The sequence below is a fragment of the Macaca mulatta genome, chromosome 10 (genome assembly GCF_049350105.2).
Source record: "Macaca mulatta isolate MMU2019108-1 chromosome 10, T2T-MMU8v2.0, whole genome shotgun sequence".
Taxonomy (NCBI): domain Eukaryota; kingdom Metazoa; phylum Chordata; class Mammalia; order Primates; family Cercopithecidae; genus Macaca; species Macaca mulatta.
The window spans coordinates 14,543,554-14,567,978 of NC_133415.1; the positions used below are offsets into that span (position 1 = coordinate 14,543,554).

General features: G+C 47.4%; 1 protein-coding gene across 1 annotated transcript; it reads left to right on the forward strand.

Annotated features, from left to right (window-relative positions):
• The first annotated feature begins 2,392 nt into the window (after positions 1–2,392).
• On the forward strand, positions 2,393–22,824 carry CIMIP4 (ciliary microtubule inner protein 4). Its single transcript, XM_028827746.2, has 6 exons — positions 2,393–2,547; positions 7,039–7,098; positions 10,609–11,075; positions 12,917–13,061; positions 22,358–22,468; positions 22,673–22,824. The coding sequence occupies exons 2-6, from the start codon at positions 7,077–7,079 to the stop codon at positions 22,768–22,770; spliced, it is 843 nt and encodes a 280-aa protein (XP_028683579.1). The 5' UTR covers positions 2,393–2,547; positions 7,039–7,076; the 3' UTR covers positions 22,771–22,824.
• The last annotated feature ends 1,601 nt before the right edge of the window (positions 22,825–24,425 follow it).

Here is a 24,425-nt window from a genome sequence, read left to right on the forward strand (position 1 = left end):
GAAAGAGTCTTGGCCCTCCTTTGGGGTTGCAAGAAGAATTCTGGGCCCCACCTACTGAGGACTCCCGGCTCCCCACTATCCAGCCTTCCCAGTGAAGGCAGGATCCTGGAGGGCCGGAGACCAAGTCTGTCCTTGGCTTGGCACTGGGGCAAATAGGTGCTCAGGAGATGCTGAGGAGGTTGGCTTTGGGGCTGGCAGGTTGGGTGACGGGGCTGAATGCTGAGGCTGGTGGGATCTATAGTGGAGGGACTGGTAGTCTGGAGGGTTGACCCCTCTCACTTCCATGCCACTAACAAAACAATCCTCTTCCCATCTCACATATGGCTCAGACCCTACTGTGGAAAGAAGAAGCAAATATACATAGTATGTCAGATGGCGATAAAGTCCAATGGTAGAAAAGGTCGGAAAAGAGCAATAGGGAGTGTGGGGTGGGCTGGGATGCTTTTTAAGAAAAGGTGGTCTGGGAAGGCGAGCAGAGTCTTGAAGGAGGTGAAGAGGCAAGCCATGTAGATATGTGGGGGAAGGAAGTTGCAGGAGAGGAGAGGGAACAGCCAGTGCAAAGGCCCGGAGGAGGGACTGTTCTTGGTGTGCCCCCAAACAGCAGAGCCTGGCATGGCAGGGACCCAGGGAGCACTTGGGAAAGTGGGAGGAGCAGAGGTCAGAGAAGAAGGTTGGACACGTTGGGTAGGGCCTTGTAGACAAAAGGGAGGAGGTCAGCTTTTACTGTGGTTGAGCTACTGGAAGGTTTTGATTAGGGGGTGACATATGATCTAACACATAGGTCTTAACAGGATTGCGGGGCTGTTGAGTGAGAAAAGACTGTCAGAGAATATGGTGAACTCCAGGGTGGTCCCCATATTATCTGCTCCCTCATGTTCATGCCCTGTGTGGCCCTCTCCCTGTCACTGTGGGTGGGACCCATGACTTGCTTTTAACCAACAGCCTATGGCAAAGGTGACAGATGCCACTTCTGTGATTATGGTACACAATATTGTAATATCCCATCTTACAAGAGAACCCTCTCTTTGCTGGCTTTGATGAAGTCAGTGTCATGCTGGGGGGCCCAGATAGCAAAGAACTGAGGATGGCCTCTGGCTGACACTCAGCGAAAGCCTGAGACCCTCAGTGTAACAGACTGCAAGGAACTGATCCTCCCACGGTCACATACGCTTGGAAGCATATTCTTCCCCAGCGCAACCTCAGATGAGACTGCAGCCCTGGCCAATACTTGGATCATAGCCTGCTAAAACCCCAACACAGAGAACTCAGCTAAGCCATGAGTAGACCCCTGATCCAAAGAAACTGTGAGATAACAATTGTATGTTAAGCTTTGAAGTTTATGGCAAGATTGTCATGCAGCAATAGATAATATGTAGGCAAGCGATGGGGGTGGCTTGGACCAGGGAGTTGGGGGAGTTGTGGAGGTGGACGAAGGCATCCAAGTCTAGTGTACTTTGAAGGACTTGCTGATGGATTGCTTGTGGAAGTAGCTTAGAGTTTTGTGATGCCTCTGTGCAAGGCAATGTGCTACATTTTGCAAAAAATCATTTTATTCATCCGTCACCCTTATCCTTAGCATTGGGTGATATCTGTTTCACACATGAAGAAAGTTCAGCCAAAGAACTTGGCCAGTCTCTTGTCTAATAGGTGACAGGCCCAGGTTCTGGGGACTCCAAGTTTAAACACAGTACTCTCTGTTTCCTGGGGAAACCCTGAAAGTTTGCAGGAGGCATTCGCTATACCCACTCTTTGTCCAGGCTGAGCAACAGCCAGGCAGGAATGGGCCAGTGCTGGCACCAGTGGCTTCTGCCTCCTTCTTCTCTGCAGAAAAGAAGTCACTTAACTTTGTTGATCTCCTTCTGTAACCCTTGCTATTCAGGAATAGAAGAGGGGACTCTCACTGTTCCATTCTTGCTTTAGTTTTACTCCCAGGTCCCTGATCCCTGGGCATAGAAATCAGACAGCCCCAGATGCATCTTTTTCCTTCCCCATTGATCTTGACCTACATTTATGCTGTTATACACATCCATGCCTTTAATATTCTCATCGCTTCGAAACTGTTAAACTCCTAGGCATCCTTCAAGATCCAACTCAAATGGCTCTTTCATAAGTCCTTCCTCCTTTTTCCTACACAGAGCTAGTTCTTCTCTCTACTTAGTGCTTTGAACTCCCAAGAACATCTTCTGCACTTGGTAGCATCTGAGCCTCCTGTGCCTGGCACACACCTGGCACGTAGTGGGTGCTCAACCGACATTCTTGAGTGGATGAGAGAGTGAACAATACATGAAGCCCCTCCTACCTCCTCAGTCCTGGCTTTCTCCTGGCCTCTTTTCCCTAGCAGTGGGCCTGTTAGCCCTCTGAGGTAACAGAGCCCTGTGTATAGTGATCACCATGGCAACTCCAATGAACATCTGGGGGAGGGCCACTTCCCAGCAACCATCCATTGGTCTTTACCAGTAGTTCTGCAGCGGCGATCTGCACTCCTGGGCTTCAGCACACATCAGTGTGGTTCACGTGTTTCCTGCTGTTATGAAAGAGATTGGAGAGGTGAGGCAGAGACTTATGAAGGGCCAGGGTCCTTCCAGGACATGGGGTTTCATCTTCCTTTTCCCCATTCAGAGTTGCTTGTGAGTGAAGACTGCCCAGACTAGAACTACCTTCCCGCCCTCTTTGACCAAAGTTCTTGGGATCTCTCTCTCCAGGTCAGAAACTGGAAGTGAGTCCACACTTCTATTGTAGCCCATCCAGACTGCTCTGGACTGGCGGTGCACGGGGACGTACAGAGCTGCTGTGGACACATCAGGTGGGTGGCTGGGGATGGGGGATGGGGATAGGAGGAGAATGACAACTTGAAGGAGCTAACTTGAACTTCACCTAGCTTGAAGATGTGCAACTTAATTTTAGCCCCACCTGGTGAAGTCCTGTGCCTTTTCTGAGCCTCATTTTCTCCATCTGTGAAAGAGGATACGTTAGTAGTGTCTCTGAACACCTTACTGGGTATTTGTGAAGACAGACTAATTTACCAGATGTGAGAATGCTTGACATAGGACTTGTGTTAGTTATCTCTTGCTGCACAACAGATCACCCCAAAACTTAATGGGCTTAAGACAACATTTACTCTCTCATAGTTTCTGTGAGTTGGGAGTACTGGTGGAGTGTTGGTGATTTTTCTGTCCTAGGGTCTCTCACAGGCTGCAATCAAAGTGTTGCTTGGAACCCATTCACATGGCAGGATCCAGCTCCTTTGGAGCTGTTGGCAAGAGGCCACTCTGAGTTCCTTGCCCTGTGGACTTCACCGTAAGGCAGCTCACAACAGGGAAACTGGCTTCCATGAGAGCAGATGAGCTGAGGAGAGCTGCAGAGAGTGTGTGAACAAGACAGAAGTCGTAGTCTCTTATAAGTTCATCATGGATGTGACATCCCTCATTTTTGCCACATTCCATTCATCACTAGGTCCAGTCCACACTAAAGGGGAGGGAATTATACCAAGAAACAGGATGATTAGGAGCCATGTCAACTGCCTACCACTGTCTGCCCTCTGGCCACCAATAATGTACATCCCTTCCACATGCAAAATACATCCCCTCCTAAGATATTTAAAATTCTCATCCTATTAAAGCATCAGTTTAAAAGCTAGAATCTGGTCATATAAATCAGCTCCAGGTGTGGCTGAGGCTCCTCCAGTGTTGTTCCTTAAGTACAGCTTTTCAAATTCAATTCTTCTCCATCATAGATCTATGAAACTAAGTAATTTGCCCTGAACACACCTAACATACAATGATGTGATAGGCATAGGATAAGAGCTAGTGACATTCCTATTCAAAATTGAGGAAAATGGAGACATGGAGTCAATGGTCCATAGCAGTTTTGAAATTCAGCCACACAAATGTTGGACACTCCTTGGTTAGGTTTCAAGGCCTGGGAATAATTCTCCATGGCTCTCAGCTCTGCCTTCTGGACTCTTGCTTCCGCTCTCTGACTCGTCTTTTTTATTTTTATTTTTTTTTCCAATGGTATCTTTTCATTTTGTACTGTCTCTATCCCTTTTACCCCAAGCTGCCGGCATTTTGCTGATGTTGTTTTCTCAACAGTAAAGCTTACAGGGGTTCACTCCACTGAACAAAACTCACACCCCTTTTTAACTGGGGCTCCTGTTGAGGAACCTTAAGCTTCCTAGAGGTCCTATAGTTCTGTTAAGAGGATACATCAGGCATATCGTTAATGTCTTTAAAGCACCGTTTGTGTGATGGAGTAATATCCTGATCCTTTGATCTTTCTGAAGTTTTAACAACAGGTCGCACAGTCACACTCTGGGGCACACTTTCCAGACAGTTTTCTGAAGCCATTTCTTAATTTTAGCATCTTTTTGGCAACTGGAGAGGATGAGACTTCAGAACCATTAGTTAGGTACTGGCATCTTTTTCTTTAACAGTCCCTTCTTCAATTCATCTCCTTCCTTTCACATTTCATTACAAGCAGCAAGAAGAAACTAAGTGGCAACTGCAATCTTTTGTTTGGAACTCTTTGGCTAGATGACTCAGTTCATTAGTCAGATAGCTGCAGATGACAGTGTCACTGTTTCTGCCACTACATAACAAGGGCCTTTCTTCTGCTATTTCTAGTAATATATTCTTCACTTCCATTTGGGCCCTCACTGGCAGCTTCTTCCAACTCCAGATTTGTGCTTAAAAAAAAAAAATCTGTTTAAGGTGATTTAGGCTTTTCCTATCATGCTTCTCAAAATCCTTAAAGACTCTGAACACTGCTTGGTTCCAAATTCAGTCCAACATTTTTAAGTATTAATTACAGCAACACCCCACTCTTAGTACCAAAATATGTATCAGCTATGTATTGTCACATAACAAATGACCATAAAGCTTAGAAGCTTAACACTGCATGTTTAAAACAGTACAAATTTATGGTCTCAGAGTTTATAGGGGTCAGGATCCTGACTTGGCTGGGTCCTCTGGCCCAGGGTATCCCACAGGCTGTAACAAAAGTGTCATCTAGGCTGTGTTCTCGTATCAAGGCTCAACTGGGGAAGGATCCACTTTCAAGCTCACTCAGGTGCCAGGATTCATTCAGTTCTTCAAAGACTGTTGGACTCAGGGCTTCTATTCCTCATGAGCTTTTGGCCAGAAGCCACCCTCAGTTTCTTGCCGCATGTGCTGCTCCACAGGGCAACTCAAAACATGGCATTTGCTGTCATCAGAATGAGCAAACCAAGGAGAGCCAGGGAAAGAGTGCAAACAAAACCAAAGTCATGGGCTGGGTGCAGTGGCTCATGCTGGTAATCCCAGCACTTTGGGAGGCTGAAGCAGACAGATCATGAGATCAGGAGATCTAGACCATCCTGGCTAACACAGTGAAACCCCGTCTCTACTAAAAATACAAAAAAAATTACCTGGGCATGCTGGCGTATGCCTGTAGTCCCAGCTACTACAGAGGCTGAGGCAGGAGAATGGCTTGAACCCAGGAGACGAAGGTTGCAGTGAGCCGAGATTGTGCCACACTGCACTCCAGCCTGGGAGACAGAGTGAGACTCCGCCTCAAAAACAAACAAACAAACAAACACCTGAAGTCACTAATATAACCTTGGAAGTGACATCTCACCAGTTTTGTCATATCTTTTTTGACCAGAAGCAAGTCACTAGGCCCAGCCTACACTCAAGGTGGGGTGGGATCATACAATATGTGACTCTCAGAAGGGTAGGATTATTGCAAGTTATATCAGAAGTTTCACAATCATCAAACAATGATTAAGTGTCCAAATTAATAGAGTGTTTTCCTTGGTGGTTTTTTTGAGAATAAAATTGACCTGTTTTTGAGCTTACCAGGAAAACAACTTACAGGATGATCTTAGAGTCACTCTCCCTCTTCGGGTCTCAGTCCTCAAAGATGCCTTCCAGATCTGACTTGTGTCTATTCCTCCCTTATTACAAAGACACTTACCTTGTAGTAGTATCTTTAGGGCCAGATTTTATTTATACTACAAAATTCACAAAAACCTGGGAGTCGGGGGAGCGGTGGAGGGACAACCCACATGGAATAAAAGAAGAGAACATAAATAAGAAAAAGAGGCCAGACATGGTTGCTGTAAGCCCAGCACTTCAGGAGGCCGAGGCAGGTGGATCACTTGAGGCCAGGAGTTAGAGATCAGCTTGGCCAACATGGTAAAACGCCATCTCCACTAAAAATACAAAAAATTAGCCAGGCATGGTGGCACACACCTGTAATCCTAGCTTCTCGGGAGGCTGAGGTGGGAGAATTGCTTGAACTCAGGAGGCGGAGCTTGCACTTGCAGTGAGCCGAGATGGAGCCACTGCACTCCAGCCCGGGTGACAGAGTGAGACCCTGTCTCAAAAAAAAAAAAAAAAAAAAAATCACATAAGAAAACAAAACACAAGCACGAAAGCTACAGAGCCTATTGAAACTACCCCTCTAATTTGAATCAAAGGCCTTAGGGAGAAGACTGAGTTTACAACAGAGCAAAGTGTGGGTTCCTGCTCTTGGCTCTTCTTCATGGTGGCTAAGCTGCTTCCCTTCCCTGACCACGAATGACCAGTCAGCAAATGGATACAATCCTATTTGCAGGAAGACAAATGGTTGCCAGGCTGGGGGCCGGGGCAATGGGCTTCACAGCCAGGGGTCTGCTAGGGTCTCCTAGGGTGGTGGTGATAGGGGAGAAGAGGAGGAGGAGATGAAGAGATGATGAAGGAGTAAAAGGAGCCCAGGGTCCCAAGGCTACTTGAGAAAGGCCTTTGAGGACTGGTGGGGTGGGGTGGGGGTGGCCAGGGCTTTTCAGAGAGGGCAGAGGCTGCATAAGTCCAGGAGGCAGCCCCTGGGCCAGGGGTGATGAGTAATGAGGCAGAGGTTCCGTGGGTCTGGGCAGTGCCAGAGGGCACCAGGAACAGCTTAAGAACCTCTGATCAGGGGTGGGCAGACAGCCACAGGCCTTCCTGTTCAGCTCCCAGCTCATCCTTGTTCACAGAGACTCTGTGTCATCTGAGATGATGGAATGTGGTGCTTTGTTTACAGGACTAAGCTTGGAATTGCCTGTCCCACAGCAAGAGGCTATGGAGCTGGGCCACCGAGCAGGTAAGACGGGCAGACCAGGGATGTGCTGAATGCACATCCAGGCTTCTGGAGGGACTCCCTGGGGCAGCAGGGCACAGGCCCTTTCTCCTCCCCTTCCGTCTTGCGTTGGCCGCCAGACCCACCATCGGCCCTGGCTTCCTAGGGTGCATTCTGTTGGAAGACAGAAGGAAAAAGAAGGGATTGGTATTGTTGAGCCCTCCCATCCTGCCGTGTGTAGGGATTATTCACCCCGATATGGTCCCCATCCTGAGGGGATGACTCAGGTGGTCTGAGTCTTGTGTGCACCAGAAGGGCAGGGCTGTGGGGGAACATGGTGAGGGGTCTGGCCTTGGTGGGTGGGAGGTACATACGGGGTCACACGTGAGCCAAGACCAGGGTTAGTGTAAAGCCCAAGGAGTGGAGGGGAGTGTTCCAGGCAGGAGGAACAGCTCAGGCAAAGGCCTGGAAGGGAGAGAGGTCTGGCACTTTCAAGGAGTCCTGAGAGCAGGGACTCTGCCCTGAGGACAAGAGGAAAGATTTCAATGCAGGTGCGGGACAGAGTCAGGCCTGCTCTGAGAAGGGTCCCCGGGGTGAGTGGAGGGTGGCTGGGGCTGGCAGGTGGGATGGGGCGAAGAGAGTCCAGTGAGTTGGGGCAGCGCTCCTCCTAAAATCTTCCTCCAATGTCGTGAATGCCCACGGGCCTTGTTAGACACTCAGATTCCAGATTCAGGGCCTTTCTGATGTAGCAGCTCTGAGAGGGGCCCAGGAATCTGTATTTTTAATGAACGCCCAGGGAATCGTGATACATAGCCACATTTAGATAAACTCTGCAGACTAATCATTTGATCTTCATAATAGCAAATGAAGCAGGGTTCACTCTGCCCGTTTTACAGCTGAATGAATGGAGTAGAGGAAAGGTGTCAATGAGATTCTTGAAATGGCAGAGCAGGTCTTCATTCATTCATGCATGCATCCATTCATTCATTCAACAGATATTCAACACTGACAGGATAGGGGTTGGCCTGTTCAGCTTACTGTTGTGTCCCCGTCGCCTGGCATAGCACCTGACACGTAGTTGGGTCTTGCTCAGTTGATGAGTTGGTGAATATCCTGGCTCTCCAGGTCAGAGACATAAGACATATTTGGGCCATAAACGTGCCCATAATCCCAAAGGGTAGGCTGAGGGTGAGCTGGCAATGGCGACAGCACGTGCTGATAGAGGAGGCAGTGCAGGACTGGCTGTCCTGATCCAGGAGGAGCCCATCCCTGCCCTGGGCCCTCAGTCCACCCAGGAGCAGGGGGAGGGGGCTGAGGTTGACCAGATGGGTGGTCTTCCCGCTCTCTGCCTCCGCTCTTTTGAGGAGGGTCATCATGCCCGTCCATCCTGACAGTCCAGCTGTCTCCAGAGGTGCCCCTCTGCTTGGCTGCCTGCTGGTTGAGGCACAGCCCAGTATAGGAAGAAGGAAGTCTGGTCTTGGGGAACAGGTTTTCCCTCTGCCTGTCATGTAGGTGACAAAGAGCCATGACAAAGGCACCAAGCGGAAGGAAGACGAGGAGAAAGTGGGCAGGGAAGCAGAGAAACCTCAGGTCTCCGTCTCCCACTGCCCTGGGGAAGGGTCTGCAGTCCCCCGAGGGGTAGGCGAGAAGGGCCCTTCCCTACCTCCATCACTTGTGACAACAGAGCAGGGATCCGTGGGAGTGAAATAAAAACCACAGTGGCTGCCAAAGCCTGATGTCTGCAGCATCCTTCTCTGAGAAACTAAACTGGGCCCATCTGAATGTTCCCCAGTGGGGTGGTGGTGGAGGCCTGCAGGGCTCCAAAGGGAAGTTAGGGCTGTCTCCACTACCTTGAGTAGATCCCCAAGGCAGGGTGGTGCATTGAACAGAAAGTTACAAAGCAACACACTACTCTGGTCTCATTCAAACACAAAAGCAAAACAAAGTTATGTACTTTTTTTTTTTTTTTTTTGAGGTGGAGTCTTGCTCTGTTGCCCAGGCTGGAGTGCAGTGGTGTGATCTCAGCTTAATGGAACCTCCGCCTCCTGGGTTCAAGCAATACTCCTGTCTCCGTAGCTGGGATTACAGGTGCACGCCACCACACCCACCTAATTTTTGTATTTTTAGCAGAGGCAGGGTTTCACCATGTTGGCCAAGCTGATCTCGAACTCCTAACCTCAAGTGATCTGACCACCCTGGCCTCCCAAAGTGCTGGCGTGAGCCACCATGTACAGGCATGTCATTAATGACTCTTACAGGTATGAGGCCCTTAATGACCACTTACAGGTGTGAGTCACTGTCATGCACGTGAAGAGACCAGCAAACAGGCTTTGTGTGAGCAATAAAGTTTTTTAATCACCTGGGTGCAGGCGGGCTGAGTCCAAAAAGAGAGTCAGCAAAGGTGGGAAGAATATTACGAAGTACCTTCCTAAGGGCGGGGGAGGATATTACAAAGGACCTTCTCAAGGGTGGGGAGGGCGTATCCTACAAAGTACATTCGCAAGGGCAGGGGAACATCACAAAGTACATTATCGCAAGGGCCAGGAGGCTGTATCGTCACAAAGTCAATTGATCAGTTAGGGCAGGGCAGGAACAAATCGCAATGGTAGAATGTCGTTAGTTAAGGCAGGAACTGGCTATTTTCGCATCTTTTGTGGATCTTCAGTTGCTTCAGGCCGTCTGGATGTATACCCACAGGCCACAGGGGATATGTTGGCTTAGCTTGGGCTCAGAGGCCTGACAGCCACCATGCCCAGCCCCTGTGTATCTTTTAAGAGGACTGGAGGACTCATCTTGAGGTTTTGGAGGGAAGACCACCAAACACATTTACAGCTGTAATCTGGGGTGGAGGATGGGGCCAGGCTGTGAGGCTGAGAGCAAGAGACCCAGAGGAGTGGAGGCCGTGGGCAGGGACATGGGAGACAGGGAGAGGTGGGGAGGAGAGAGCCTGGGAGGTGAGTGGGATGGTGCCACTTCTCAGCCCTGGCGAAGGGAGGAGGTAGGTATTGGGGAGCAGCCTTGCATTGGAGGCAAAGTCTGGGAGTCCCATCCAGCTCCAGTACTTCCCAGGCATGTGGCTTGGCCCCAGGAACGCCTCTGCCAGTGCCACTGCTGCCAGATTCTCACTGCGGAGACTAAGGGGGAGGTTTCAAGATGGAAAAGTGGGGAAAGGAACTATCCAAATGGAGCCAGGGGCATGCAAGTGCAGACAGGCCAAGTCCCTTGCTTAGGGTCACACAGCTAGGCCTCAAGGCGGGACACGCTTGGGGGGTAGCCCTTGTTGCCCCAGGCAATGTGGACTAACCCTGCCCATGGGAGGCATGGCAGGCTGACCTGTCTTCTCCCTTTGTGTCTCCTAATTTCCCACCCATGCCTCTGGTCCCTCTCCCCTTCTCTGGCTCCGGAGTTCTGGGGCTCTGTGCCTGTCTGTTCCCCCTCCTCACCCCCATCTCTGCCCCTCTCCCCATCCTCTACTTTCTGCCCTTGTCTGCGTGTCTCTCTCCCTCCCCCTCTGTTTCTCTTTGTCCTGTTCAGGTACAACCTCTTTGACCAAGGCCCACCTGAACGACAAGGAGGGCCAGCAGAACTTGGACCCCTGGAAAACGACCTGCAGTTCCTTGGACACCTCCAAGTTCAAGAACCAGGGTCTGTCGCCACCACAGCCCCTGCCCCGGGAAGCCAGCACTCAAGGCAGCTCCCTAGGACAGTGCCACTCGAAGGAGATTCCCCCTCCACCTCCGACTGCTGCCAGAAGGGATTCTCTGGGGATGGACCCACAGTCCAGGTCCCTGAAGAACGGGGGCTCTCGATCCTCCTCAAGAGAGAACAGGGCCACCTCGGGAGAGGGGGCTCAGCCGTGCCAGGGGACGGATGACGTTCCCAGCTTGGGGGCCCAGGACCAGAGGAGCACACCCACGAACCAGAAGGGCAGCATCATTCCTAATAACATTCGCCACAAGTTTGGGAGCAACGTGGTGGACGAGCTGGTCTCCGAGGAGCAGGTGTCACAGCAGGGGCCAGGAGGGTGATGCAGAGTCTTAAAATGAGGACACAAGATAAACTCACTCTTGAGTACAGAGTCCCTATAATAATAACACTAGAAAGCAGTATCTCCTGAGCACCTGCTGTGTGCCAGGCACTGTGCACTGTTTACACTTCACATATAACAGGCTGTTACATCTTCCCAGCAACCCATGAGGAAGGTACTATTATTCTCCTCATTTTATGGTTAAGGAGCCCGAGGTTTAGAGGGGTTAAGTCAGTCAACCAAATTCACCCAATTGTGTGAGACGAGGGTGCAAACTGGGTCGGCAGGTTCTGGAACTCTGGCCCTTAATGACTTTGCAGTTAAAAGCCTTTTGTGTGAATTGGATGTTTTCCATTTGAACAAGTCTCCCAAAGAAGACAGCATTTAGTGGATGGATAGCATTTACTTGGAATCGGAAGACTTGGATTTGAATCCTGGACCTACTCCTAAATGCTGGGTGACTTTGGATAAGTTACTTACCCTCTCTGGGCTTCAGTCTCCACATCTGTAAAGCAAGGCAGTTGGACTAGGTCAGGCTGACAAATACACAGTGTGTATATCACAACCCTCCCAGCCTGCATTCATGGCAGACATCGCTAGTCGATGCCAGCACTCTTTTCCACCCGATATAGCATTCCAGGCAGTCACTACGAATCAACTGAAACTTAAGATAAAATTCATTTACCATTTTTGGCCAAATGCTGTGTTCTTTCTGCCCTGGCATTCTGAGACATACTTTCAAAGCCAGCATCTCAACCCTCATAGCAACTGCATTATGTGGAGGGTCAGGCAGGAGTTACTGCTTCATTTTTAACAGATGGTATAACCAAGTCCCAAGGAGGGGCGTGGGTCACAAAAGCTGGGGGTCAGGCTTCTCCCAGGCTACCCTTCCACTCTGTCATCTTAAAGTGCGGTGACCCCACCACCAGCAAGTCTGGAAGGTCACAATCTTGACATGTTCTGCCCCACTTGGAGGAACTTGTCCCAATTTGAGGTTGACTCTATGGCCACTACCTCTCACCACCCTGCCCAGCCTTGGGACATGTCCTTTTTTTCTTCAGCCACCATTGTCCCTGGCTGGAATCAAGAAATCTGTGTTTTCTGCCCACCTGTAACTTATGTCACAAGTGTCATTGAGCCAGCAAGTGTCAGAGCTGGAAGCCACTTCAAAGAGCATCCAGTTCCACCCTGCCTTCACATTTTACATGTAGGGAAACTGAGGCCTAGAGCGGAGAAGAGGCTTGCCGAAGTCAGCAGCTGATATATTGCAGAATTGGAACTCAAACCCAGGTGTTCTGCCCCTGGGCCTGGGCTCAGCTTCTCTGCGTGTCAGTTTCCCTGTTGGTATGAAGAGGGAGTTGGCCTTGTTGAAAGCTAAGCACCCACCCAGAGCTGCCCTGCGTGATGCCTCAGTTGTAGGAGGCAAGCCAGGGCTCTGTGGCCTGCCAGCCATGTGAATTGGGTGATCTCGGGCCTCCAGAGGCCCGCTTTCCTCATTTATAAAATGGTGGGAAGAGTGGCACCCTATAGAGACCCCCCACCCCAGTGTTGCATGTAGCAGGTGCTTAATGCTTGGAAGAGGTTTTATGATAGTTAACCTGATGCCCCCCACCCATGGCAGTGCAGCTGAGAGGGGTTGGGGCTGGGGCCTTTGTATACTCCAGCTCCCCAGCCCTGTGAACAGGTTGAGGGCTGCAGGCTGAAGGTGGGATCATGGTGGGGAGGGCAGGGTCAAGGGAGGAGGGGTTGGAGGGAGATATGGGGCTTGACACTGCTTTCCCATCCCCGGTCTGTTGTCCCTGCCTCTCTGCTCAGGCTCAAAGGGCTATTGAGGAAGCCTTCGAGGGCCAGAAGAAGGCAAGCTCATGGCCCAGCAGGACCCCGAATCCTGTGGAAATCTCCTCCGTCTTCTCAGACTACTATGATCTCGGCTACAACATGCGGTCAAACTTGTTTCAAGGTCAAGTCAAAGGGGAAAAGGGTGGGACCGGGAACACCCATGGTCTCCCAGGCATGGGGCAGGGAAGGCCTTTACCCCAGGGCACATCTCCAAGGACACTTATTTCATGCCCATGTGTCCTCTATGTCAGCTTGCGAGTGCTGGGAGCATCCAGACCCCTGTCCTGGATGTGTGGATGATTCATCCCAGTTGGCAGTCAGCCCCTCACGCTCCCAGACACCTGTGGCCCCTTCCCTTCCTTTCCATTCCCTTCCCTTCTCTTCCTTTCCTTTCCCTTCCTTTCCCTTCCTTTCCTTTCCTTTCCCATCCTTTCCCTTCCTTTCCCTCCCCTGCCCTCCCCTCCCCGCCTTCCCTTGTCTTCCCTTCCCCTCCCCTCCGCTCCCCTCCCCTCCCCTCCCCTCCCCTCCCCTCCCCTCCCTTCCCTTCTTGTGTTTTTTGAAGTCTCATCCTGTTGCCCAGGCTGGAGAGCAGTGGCACAGTCTTGGCTCGCTGAAATCTCCACCTCACACGCTCAAGCAAGCAATCCTCCCACCTCAGCCACAACCCTGCCCTGACAAGTAGCTGGGAGCACAGATGCATGCCACCATGCCTGGCTAATTTTTTTTTTGTTTTGTTTTTTGTATTTTTGATAGAGACAAAGTTTCATCATGTTGCCCAGGCTGGTCTCAAACTCCTGGGCTCAAGTGATCCACCCACCTCGGCCTCCCAAAGTGCTGGGATTACAGGCGTGAGCCACTGTACCCTGCCCACCTCTGGTTCTTAATTTGCCAGTAGGAGGCCCAGGACTCAGTAGAAGACCCAGGACTGCTGCTCCCCACCCCCAGCCCCATCCCAGGAACCTTTGATCACAGTGACAATATCAAGTTTTTTTGGTTCAAAACTCAGCTCACTAGCTGGGTGTGACCTTAGGTGGGATCCTCAACCTCTCCAAACCTCCACTGCCTTCTCAGTACAGTGGAGATGATAATGAGAGTATGGCCCTCGCTGGGTCATTGGCAGGACTTTATGAAGTGCCACACAAAGGTGCTTGGCCAAGGCAAGTCGTGAGCACTCAGTAGCTGTCAGGCTATCATTTTTCTTCTCCAGAGCCTGGAGGTGGCGCTACCTGGGAAGACAGGAAGGGTGGGTTGGAGGATCTGACATTTACAGAGGGTTTCCATTGGGTCATTGTAGTTCTGTTTGGTTGGGATGAGGAGAGTGCTGTTAGCTCCATTTCACGGGCAGATTTCAGATCATTTGCCCTAGAACTTTTAGTAGTCTGCATTGTGTCTGGGACTCAAAGTCAGGTGTTCCTTCTGCCTCCACAGCCTCATAGTCTTTTCTTGACCACTAAGTCTCTTCCCTAGCTTTGATCCTGTTCCCAGGGTCTTCTAGATGGCTCAGATGCCCGTCACAGCACGCAGGGACTTCTCTCTGCCCCACATTCTGATTTGGCCTCATTGCAAAATGAGACTCTTTCTGGTGCGGCTCCTTCCTCTCTCCTCACTCCAGGCCCTCTCCAGTGTTCCCAGAGGCCTGACAAACCTCTTCCACCTGGCTCGGATCCCTGTCACCCGAGGAACCAGACACCCACTGGAAGCCTTTCTGGATTTTTCTTTGAGCTTGGAGAAGGGATGGTGCTGGGGGAGGAAAGCAAGAATACAGTTCTGCTTGCTCTCTGTTCTGGGCCTTCCAGATCCTGCCTTCCAGTTCTCTCTTTAACAAGTATCGGTCACCAAATAGCTATTCCATACAACTTTGTATGATAATGTCTACTTAAATGTAAAATAATCTATTTTTTAAAATGTCCATGTCCCATCATCCCACCTGGGAAGTAGAACTGTGCCAAGGATGTGCTGGAGCTCCTAGCAGCTTGAGCCAGCTCACAGGAGGCAATTGTTTCGCTGCACTGATTGGCACATAAATGCTGTCTTAAAATTGGCTATGCTAGTAGTATTTACACTCTGGAAATTGGCAAACACTATGAATCAGGGCTTCACCCTGCAGCACAGTACTGTCAGTGTGCCCATCCATCTGTCCCTCTCTGTCTCCACCCACCCGGGGTTAGCCTTTGCGCTTGCTGTTTGAGGTTGGTGAGACTGGTATGGCTGCACAAGAGTGAGGCAGAAGACATCAGAGGAAACACACTGGCTCGTGAAGCCTGCTGGAAGGTCTTTACTCGGAGTGAGATGAGAAACCAAGCCAGGGTTTTAAGCAGGAGAATGGTCCTGTTTGGCTCAGGTTAAAGGCTCACTCCAGTTGCTATGGGGAGAATGGACATAGGGAGCTGGGGCAGAAACAGGGAAACCAGTAGGAGGCAGCTGCAAAACTCCAGATGGGACAGATGATGGTGGCTTGGTCCTGGAAGCTGGGCTAGTGCACTGCACGATTCTGGAAGGCACCATTGTGCAATATAGCAGCTCAGGGAGGTAATGGTGAAGGTGGCCTGATGTAGTAGGATTCTGGATATTTGTATAAGGCAGAGAGAAGAGAATATGCTAATGAATAGATTTTGGGGTGAGATACAGGAATTAAGGTTGATTTCAACGTTTTTGACCTGAACGACTGGAAGGATGAGATGGCTATTTACTGAGTTGGAGAAGGTGCTGGGGGAGCAGGCTGAGGGACTCCTATCCTATGCTGAATCATAGAGATCATCTTTTATACAGTCTTCTAAAATATTTAGCTTTGCTTTTCACATTTAAGTCTTTAATCCACCTGGAGTTGATTTTTGTTTTTAGTATGAAGTAGGGATTCATTTTCAAAAACTGTAGACGGCTTTTGTGAGTTTTAGCCACTTAAGAAAGTAGTAAAACTAGGCTTGAGGAAACTTTCGGCAGCTTGCCCAGCTGTATAAAAAGTGAGATGATGAGCTCGGGCACTCCTTGGGCATCTATGTGCCCAGCCCTCAAAATAATGGAACAACAACAACAAAAATCTTTCCCTAGTAAGGGTTCATTTTCAATTCCTTCTTTATGTGGATTACTGATTCCCTCAGCATCTTTCATTGAATAGGCTCATCTTTCCTCCCAGTGACCTGCAGTGGTACCTCTGTTATCCATCAGGTTTTGACACATGCATAGATCGGTTTCCAGGCTCTATTCTGTCCATTGGTCTAATATTACACTTTTAATCACTAAGATATTATAAGTGACCTGATATCTGGTCAGGCAATACTCCCACTACCACCCCTCCACCACCATCACCAGTTAATGTCTTAGGTTTCTAGGCCCTTTACTCTTCCATACAAATGTTATTAATATATGGAAATTTCCATGAAAAACCCTGTTGGGATTTTGTTTGGAAGTACGTTGAATCTACAGCTCAATTTAAGGGCTGTTGTCAGCTTTATAATGAATTTTCTAATATATGAATATGGTGTATACCTTCATTGATTTAAGTCTTCCTTTGATATCTCTCAGTAACATTTTGCAATTTTTTTTTCTATAAACATCATGCAGGGTTTTTTTTGTTAGACTTATTTAGGAGAATCTCTTTTTTTGCTGCTTATTGAAAATGATATATTTTTAAAATTCTGTTTTCTAACTTTGCTTCTGATACTGTATATGTAAATGCAATTTTTTGTTTTTGTATATTAATCTTATATCCAGAAGCTTTATGCAGCTCACCAATTAATTCCAATAATTATTTATAGATTCTTTAGGAGTGCTTTGAATAGTAATAATGGCTACATTTATGCATTGTATCTAACATATGCCAGGTACTGGTCTAAATACTTTATACATATATTTTATTCTCCACATGAATCCCATGTGGTAAATGCTACAATTCCCATTTTTTTTTCCGGATGAAAAAAATTGAGTCACGGAAAAGTTAAATAACTTAATTAAGGCTACACAGGTAGGAACGGTCAGAGTTGGGATTTAAACCCTGCCAGTCAGAGGCTAGAGTTTAAATTCTTAAACACTAGGCTTTTCTCACCTTTATATCAGCACCTGGCTGACCTTTCTAGGACAATGGTGTATATAAGCAGGAAAAACAGGCATCCTTATCTCCTTCTTGATTCTACCATTACACCATTAAATATAATATAGTCAGTTTTCACACTGCTGATAAAGACATACCTGAGGCTGGGTAATTTATAAAGAAAAAGAAGTTTAATAGACTCACAGTTCCACGTAGCTGGGGAGGCCTCACATCATGGCGGATGAAAGGCACGTCTTACATGGTGGCCGACAAGACAGAATGAGAACCAAGTGAAAGGAGTTTCCTCTTATAAAACCATCAGATCTCATGAAATTTATTCACTACTATGAAAACAGCATGGGGGAAAATGGAGCTGGCTCTGGGTCTTAGTCTGGCTTTGGGTGTCCTGAGAGTTTAGTGAACTTCATGCGGGGAGAGTGTTGTCATGGCTGTGAGTCCTGGGTATATAGGCTTCCCACAGCCAGGCACCAGACAGGGCTGCGGGGGGACCATGTGGGATGGCCTGCAGGAATATGGCCAGGGTGAGTGGCCCTTTGTGTATTTTCTGCCTCCCAACTCACCGTGGCTCCAGCTTCAGAAGGAGGGCAGAGCAGAACACCCCTGTGGGCTAACATGAAGGTCCTCATCTGCTCCAGGCAGCAGGGCTGGGAGGGGAGAGTAGAGGGTGAGCCCATGGTAAGGACAAGCCAAGTACAAATCAAAGCCTGGACTGGGCTCACCTGGACATTGTGTCTTTGAGTCACAGAGCAGGCAGAATGGTAGCTTACGTCCTTCCATTTCCCTCTGTGTCCAGGTATCCAGGGATCCCCGAACCAGCTTACCAAGGATTTTTTTTTTTTCCCACTTCTTTCCATTGCTGGAATTCTGATTTCCTCTATTTGGTGTCTTCCTCTTTCTTGGTTTGCTCTCTTGTCTTTGGAGGTGGATTCAGTCTCCTAGCTTGATGTCATTGTCATTGGAGAACACAGCCCTGTAATGATGTAAATCCTTTGAAATTGTTCAGATTCACTTTAGAGCCCAGTAGATGGCGATTTTTGTAGATGATCTGTGTGTGCTTAAAAATAATCTCTCTGGGGGCCAGGCACAGAGGCTCATGCCTGTAATCCCAGCACTTTGGGAGGCCGAGGCAGGCAGATCACGAGGTCAGGAGATCGAGAACATCCTGGCCAACATGGTGAAACCCTATCTCTACTAAAAATACAAAAATTAGCTGGGTGTGGTGGCATGTGCCTGTAATCCCAGCTACTCAGGAGGCTGAGGCAAGAGAATTGCTTGAACCAGGGAGTCGGAGGTTGCAGTGAACCAAGATTGTGCCACTGCACTCCAGCCTGGTGACAGAGCAAGACTCTGTTTCAAATAAATAAATAAATAAATAAATAAATAAATAAATAATCTCTCGGGAGGCAGAGGCAGGCAGATCACGAGGTCAAGAGATTGAGATCATCCTGGCCAACATGGTGAAACCCCGTCTCTACTAAAAATACAAAAATCAGCTGGGCATGATGGTGCACTCCTGTAATACCAGCTACTCGGGAGGCTGAGGCAGAAGAATTGCTTGAACCAGGGAGGCGGAGGTTGTAGTGAGCCAAGATCGCGCCACTGCACTCCAGTCTGGTGACAGAGCAAGACTCCGTCTCAAAATAATAATAGTAAAAATAATAATAATAATCATCTCTTGGGTAAGGGATTCTGCATTTGTCTAATAGAACAGGCTTGCTAATGATTTCCATGCAAATCTTCTAATCCTTATTAATATTCTTTGCTTGATCTATTAGTTACTAAAATATGTGTCTCTAAATCTTCCCCTATAATAGCAGCTTTGTCCATTTCTCCTGTGGCTCTGACAATTTTGCCTTATCTATTTTGAAATTACCTCAATGTAGCAAGTTCAGAATCATTGCATTACCTTAATGAATTGCGGTTGTTTTTGTTTTTCATCATGCCTTTGCACTACAGTCTATTTTGCCTGATATAGTTAGACCAGATTGCTTTTAGTTAGTGTTTGCCTGGGTGTATCTTTTTCTGTTCTTCCACGTTTATCCTCTCTTTGTGTCCTTTTAAATATGCTTTGAATGATATATACCTGGAAAACATTTTCGGTAGTATCGTAATCTGGTTTTTAACGAATGGGTTTAATTTATTCATATTGATTCTTGTTACTGATATAGACTATTTGGATTTATTTCCATGATCTTATTTTGCGTTTTCTATTTGTGCTGCTTTTTCTTTGTGGCTTCTTTTTCTTTCTCTTTTTGGATTTGCATCAGCTTTCTTATTTTTCTCAATCTGATATTTGTTCTTTTCTACTCCTCTTATTCTTTGAGTGGTTACCTTTGACATGTTTATGTGCATAGTTAACAAATTATAAAGTTAATCTAGGCATTTGTGTTTTCCTGAACACTATAAGGTCCTTAGAAGGCTTTAACTTTGGCTGGGCACGGTGGCTCACACCTGTAATCCCAGCACTTTGGGAGGCCGAGGTGGGTGGATCACAAGGTCAAGAGATCGAGACCATCGTGGCCAACATGGTGAAACCCTGTCTCTACTAAAAATACAAAAATTAGCTGGGCGTGGTGGTGCACACCTATAGTCCCAGCTACTCAGGAGGCTGAGGCAGGAAAATCGCTTGAACCTGGGAGGCGGAGGCTGCAGTGAGCCGAGATCGAGCCACTGCACTCCAGCCTGGTGACAGAGCAAGACTCCGTCTAAAAAAATAATAACAAAATAAAATAAAATAACTTTAATTACTCTCCCGACCTCCACCTCAGCTTACATGTTATTATTTTATAGAATGTATATATACGTATATATAGAATATATATATTATATATATATATTTAGAGATTGGTTCTCGCTTTGTTTTTCAGACTGGTCTCAAACTCCTGGATTTAAATGATCCCTCTGCCTCAGACTTCCAAAGTACTGGGATTACAGGCATGAGCCACTGTTCCTTGCCTAGAATTAGACATAAGCAAAGTACTTTAAGCTGTGGAGCCTAGAGCCACAAGGTCTGGGTTTGAGTTCTAGATCTCATGTACCAGCTGTGTGACTTTAGACAAGTTACTTAACTTCTCTGTGCTTCAGTGACTTCAACAGTAAAATGGGCATAATAATTATATCTACTTCTTAAGAGTCGTTGAGAAGATTCAATGGGTAGTTCATGTGAAGCTCCCATCATCGTCACCATTATTATATTATTCCATAAATTAGATGCTGATGCTGTTATTATAATGAACATATATTTAGATTTACTCTGTTTCCATTTTCTTTGCTTCCTATTCCTTCTTGTATCTCAGGCCTTCCTTCTGGGATCACTTGTTCTCTTCCTGAAGTATGTTTAGAAGGTATGTTTAGTGAGGTCTTGTTGCTGGTGAACTTTAGGCTCTGTTTCTCAGAAAAGTCTTATTTTGTCCTCCTTCTTGGAAGGTAGTTATATTATATATAGATTGCTGATTGTTTTCTATTAGTACTTTGATATTGATCCATTTTTTTCTGTCTTTGATGATTAATCAAATCAATTATTATTCTTTACAAGTAATTTTTCTTTTCTCCATGGCTACTTCTAACATCCTCTTGTTTCTGGTGTTCTGAATTTTACTTGGATGTACTTAGATAAGGAATTCCTTTGACTTACCCTGATTAGAGAATAATGATTCCTTTTTTTTTTTTCCGAGATGGAGTCTTGCTCTGTTGCCCAGGCTGGTATGCAGTGGCACAATCTCGGTTCACTGCAAACTCCTCCTCCCAAGTTCAAGCGATTCTCCTGCCTCAGCCTCCCAAGTAGCTGGGATTACGGGCGCCTGCCCGGCTAATTTTTTTTGTATTTTTAGTAGAGACGGGGTTTCACCATATTGGCCAGGCTGGTGTCGAACTCCTGATCTCAAGTGATCTGCCTGCCTCCGCCTCCCAAAGTGCTGAGATTACAGGCGTGAGCCACCGCGCCAGGCCTATGATTCTTGAATCTAAGACTTCACATCTTTCAAGTCTGAAAAAATTTCACCCATCATCTTTTCAAATATTGTTTCTGTCCATTTTTTCTAGTCTCGCCTTTTAGAACTCCATTGAGATGTGTTTTGGGCATTCTCATTTAACCAGCATCTTTACGCCTCTTTCATGTTTTCCACATCTTTTTCTTTTCTTTTCTTTTCTTTTCTTTTTTTAATTGAGACAGAGTTTTACTCTTGTTGCCCGGGCTGGAGTGCAGTGGCGTGATCTCGAGTCACTGCAACCTCCGCCTCCCGGGTTCAAGCGACTCTCCTGCCTCAGCCTCCCAAGTAGCTGGGATCACAGGCATGCACCACCATGCCCAGCTAATTTTTGTATTTTCAGTAGAGACAGGGCTTCCCCATGTTGATCAGCCTGGTCTCGAACTCTGGACCTCAGGTGATCCGCCCGCCTCGGCCTCTCAAAGTGCTGGGATTATAGGCATGAGCCACCACGCCCAGCCCACATCTTTTTTTTTTTCTTTATATTGCATCCTAATACTAATTTCTTCAGGTGTATCTTCCAATTTACCATTTTCTCTCAGCTGTATTTGATCTGCTATTTTACCTGTTAATTGAATTTCTTTTTAAACTTTTATGATGGCAATTTTCAAGCTTATGGAAAAGAAGAGAACTTAGTTTATGAATAGATGTTGCTCATGCCACCCAGCCTCAACAGTGATGAATACATAGCCGATCTTGTCTCATCTTTTCTCCCACCCATCCGCTCCCATCCAAGATTATTTCAAAGCAAGTTCCAGGCATCTTATTATCCATGAAGTTTAATTTTTTCAATTATTACGTTTCATTTCTGAAATTCCGTTTGCTTCTCTTACTAATCTATCTGCTCTTTCTGGATGGTTTCTTATTCTTTCCTTATATTTTTATTCTCTTTTTTATGGTTTCAATCATTAAATACACTTATTTTGTATTCTGTATCTGATCATTCAAATCTTTGCTAATTTGGGAGATTTTGTCCTTTGGTGTTTCTGCTGACTCTTGATCATTGTAACGTATTTGCTTGTGCATGTTTGAATTTTGAATATAGAGATGTTTTCTTAAGTTACAGGTATTAGTTGTCACTTGCTAGATGTCCTGATGAATGTCCAACAATTTTGTCTTCCCAGCCATGCAAAAAAAATCTCATTTCTTGGTATAGCTGAAGACACTGAAGCTCAGAGAGGTTAAACATTTCTCTGAGGCCATACTATCTGTAAATAATGGAGTTTGGGTTTGAACCCAAATGGCTTTACTTTGAAACCCTTCCCACTCCCCTTCCCTTCTGCAATTTACCATCTGTAAAGGAAACTGACACCCAATATAAACTATGGAGTACCCGACTGCGACTGAATTGGGCACTCGGGGTTTCTTCATGGCATTCCACAGGGGCTGCTGAGGAGACAAAGAGCCTCATGAAGGCTTCCTACACACCAGAGGTCATTGAGAAATCAGTTAGGGACTTAGAACACTGGCATGGCAGAAAGACGGATGATCTGGGTAAGTGAGGAGCTGCGGGTGATGGGAGGCAAGGACTGTCCTCCACAGGCAGGGTGTGTTGGCTCTAAGGTTCAGAGAGAAATCAGAGCAGGAGACAGAGCCAGGGGTGGACTTGGAAGAGGTATGAGTCATCCCTGGGGTCTGGGCACTCCAGAGACTGCTGGATGATCTAATCTGTGCTGGCTCCTCTCCTGCTCTCTGTAGGACGGTGGCACCGGAAAAATGCTATGAATCTGAACTTGCAGAAAGCACTGGAAGAGAAATATGGAGAAAACAGCAAATCCAAGAGCTCAAAGTACTAGATTTGACACAGTAGAGGTGTCTTGTACTCAAATAAAGTGCTAACAATAAGGAAAGGCTCAGGTCTGAGTCCTTCTGTGCTTGGTGACTTTCATCACATTTGAGTGGAAGCCCATGTATCGTGTTGGAGAGACCAACTAGGGGAAGATAGAAGCCCTGAAGGCCCAAACTATTCCCTAGTCCACCCTCCTGCACATGCGTGCACACACACGCACTTTCATCTGTTATCCCAGGAAAGGACATGAGAGCTGGGCATGACTCTGTCTCAAGCCCAGGGTTCCTGGCTTCTCCTACATGCCCTATGTGAGGGGGGTCCTATAGTGGGCACTGCTCGATCTTACCCTACATGCTCTTCCTAGAAGATGCCAATTATTTCCAGACATCCATTCCTCCCGGACATGAGACATGGGCTTCAGAGGAATTGGCCACACACATTTCCTCCAATCTAGTGGTGGATTTGATTGGTCTCATGGTAATTCTTAACTCCTACCCCCAACCCCACCTCTTGCACATGATTGGTTCAGTCATGCACATGTGACTCAATTTGAGCCAATAAGATGCAAAGAAACGTGTGGATGTGAGCAGCCTTCTGGGAAAACCTTTTCTCCGCTGGGAATGCTGGGAGAGCATCCGTCTTTCCTGATGTAATGAATGAGGAACCATGCAGCCCAGACCACTCCTGCCAGACACCTATGACCAGGGGAACTGCAGACCACGCAGCATATTCTGGGTCCTCCATGGCCTCCCCAAGCTGCTCCATCAACTTGACCAGAAGCTGCTGGCCTCTGGACTTCCTGTAATGTGAGCCCGTGGATCTCCTCATTGTTTAAGCAGCCAAAAGCATCCTCAGCACATAAGATCCCTGGGACTTGGAGCCCCAGGGTAGAGTACCCAGATAATGGGTTCTAGGTCAGACAGTTCTGTTTTCCAGTTGATCCTGAAGCTTTTCACCTGATGAGCCTCTAAGCCTGCAGCACACTCCACCCCCAGATCATTGACTTGCACCCTCAGAACGTGCTCTACCCATGGGTTATTATTTGCTGTGTTCCAAAACACCATCAAAACTTGTGGGCTTAAAATGACAATGACATGATCCCTAATTTGCTCACGATTTAGCAATTTAGGCAGGGCTCAGGAGGTACCGCTCATTTTGGTTCTGTATAGCATCTGCTGTGAAGACACCTGCTCCTCTCCCATACCTAGTGCCTCAGCTGGGATGAGAACCACAGTTGGGGGCTGGCTGATCATCACTTTCTCTCGTGGGGCCTCTCTTCATGGCTCACTTGAGCTTCTTCTGGAATGGGGACTGGGTTTCAAGAAGGAGCCTCCTCAGGGGCCAAGATTCAATGTGCAATGGTTTATCAAGCCTTACACTGGCTTGTCAATGTCCCTGTGGTCAAAGAGACATACGGCCAAGCCCAGACTTTGTGAGAGGGGACTACATAACAGTATTACTAAGAGTATTACTATATGCAGGAATGGTTTATTGGCGACCTCAAAATAATAGTTTGTCCCAGTGGTCATCTTGTTTTTGAAAGATCAAAAGCAAAAGGAAGAATCAAAATCATTACCAGAAGAGGAGACATGTTCCTGTTTCTCCCTCAACTGCCCCTCCTCCCACAGAAGGGAATGACTTTTACCTTTATTTTTCTTTTCT

What these genes read in the sequence shown, in the direction of transcription:
- CIMIP4 (XM_028827746.2), top strand. Translation starts at nt 7,077, where the DNA reads ATGGAGCTGGGCCACCGAGCAG. An exon ending in GGAGCTGGGCCACCGAGCAG is followed by an intron (nt 7,099 to 10,608) that starts GTAAGACGGGCA and finishes TGTCCTGTTCAG; the next exon opens with GTACAACCTCTTTGACCAAG. An exon ending in GCGGTCAAACTTGTTTCAAG is followed by an intron (nt 13,062 to 22,357) that starts GTCAAGTCAAAG and finishes GGCATTCCACAG; the next exon opens with GGGCTGCTGAGGAGACAAAG.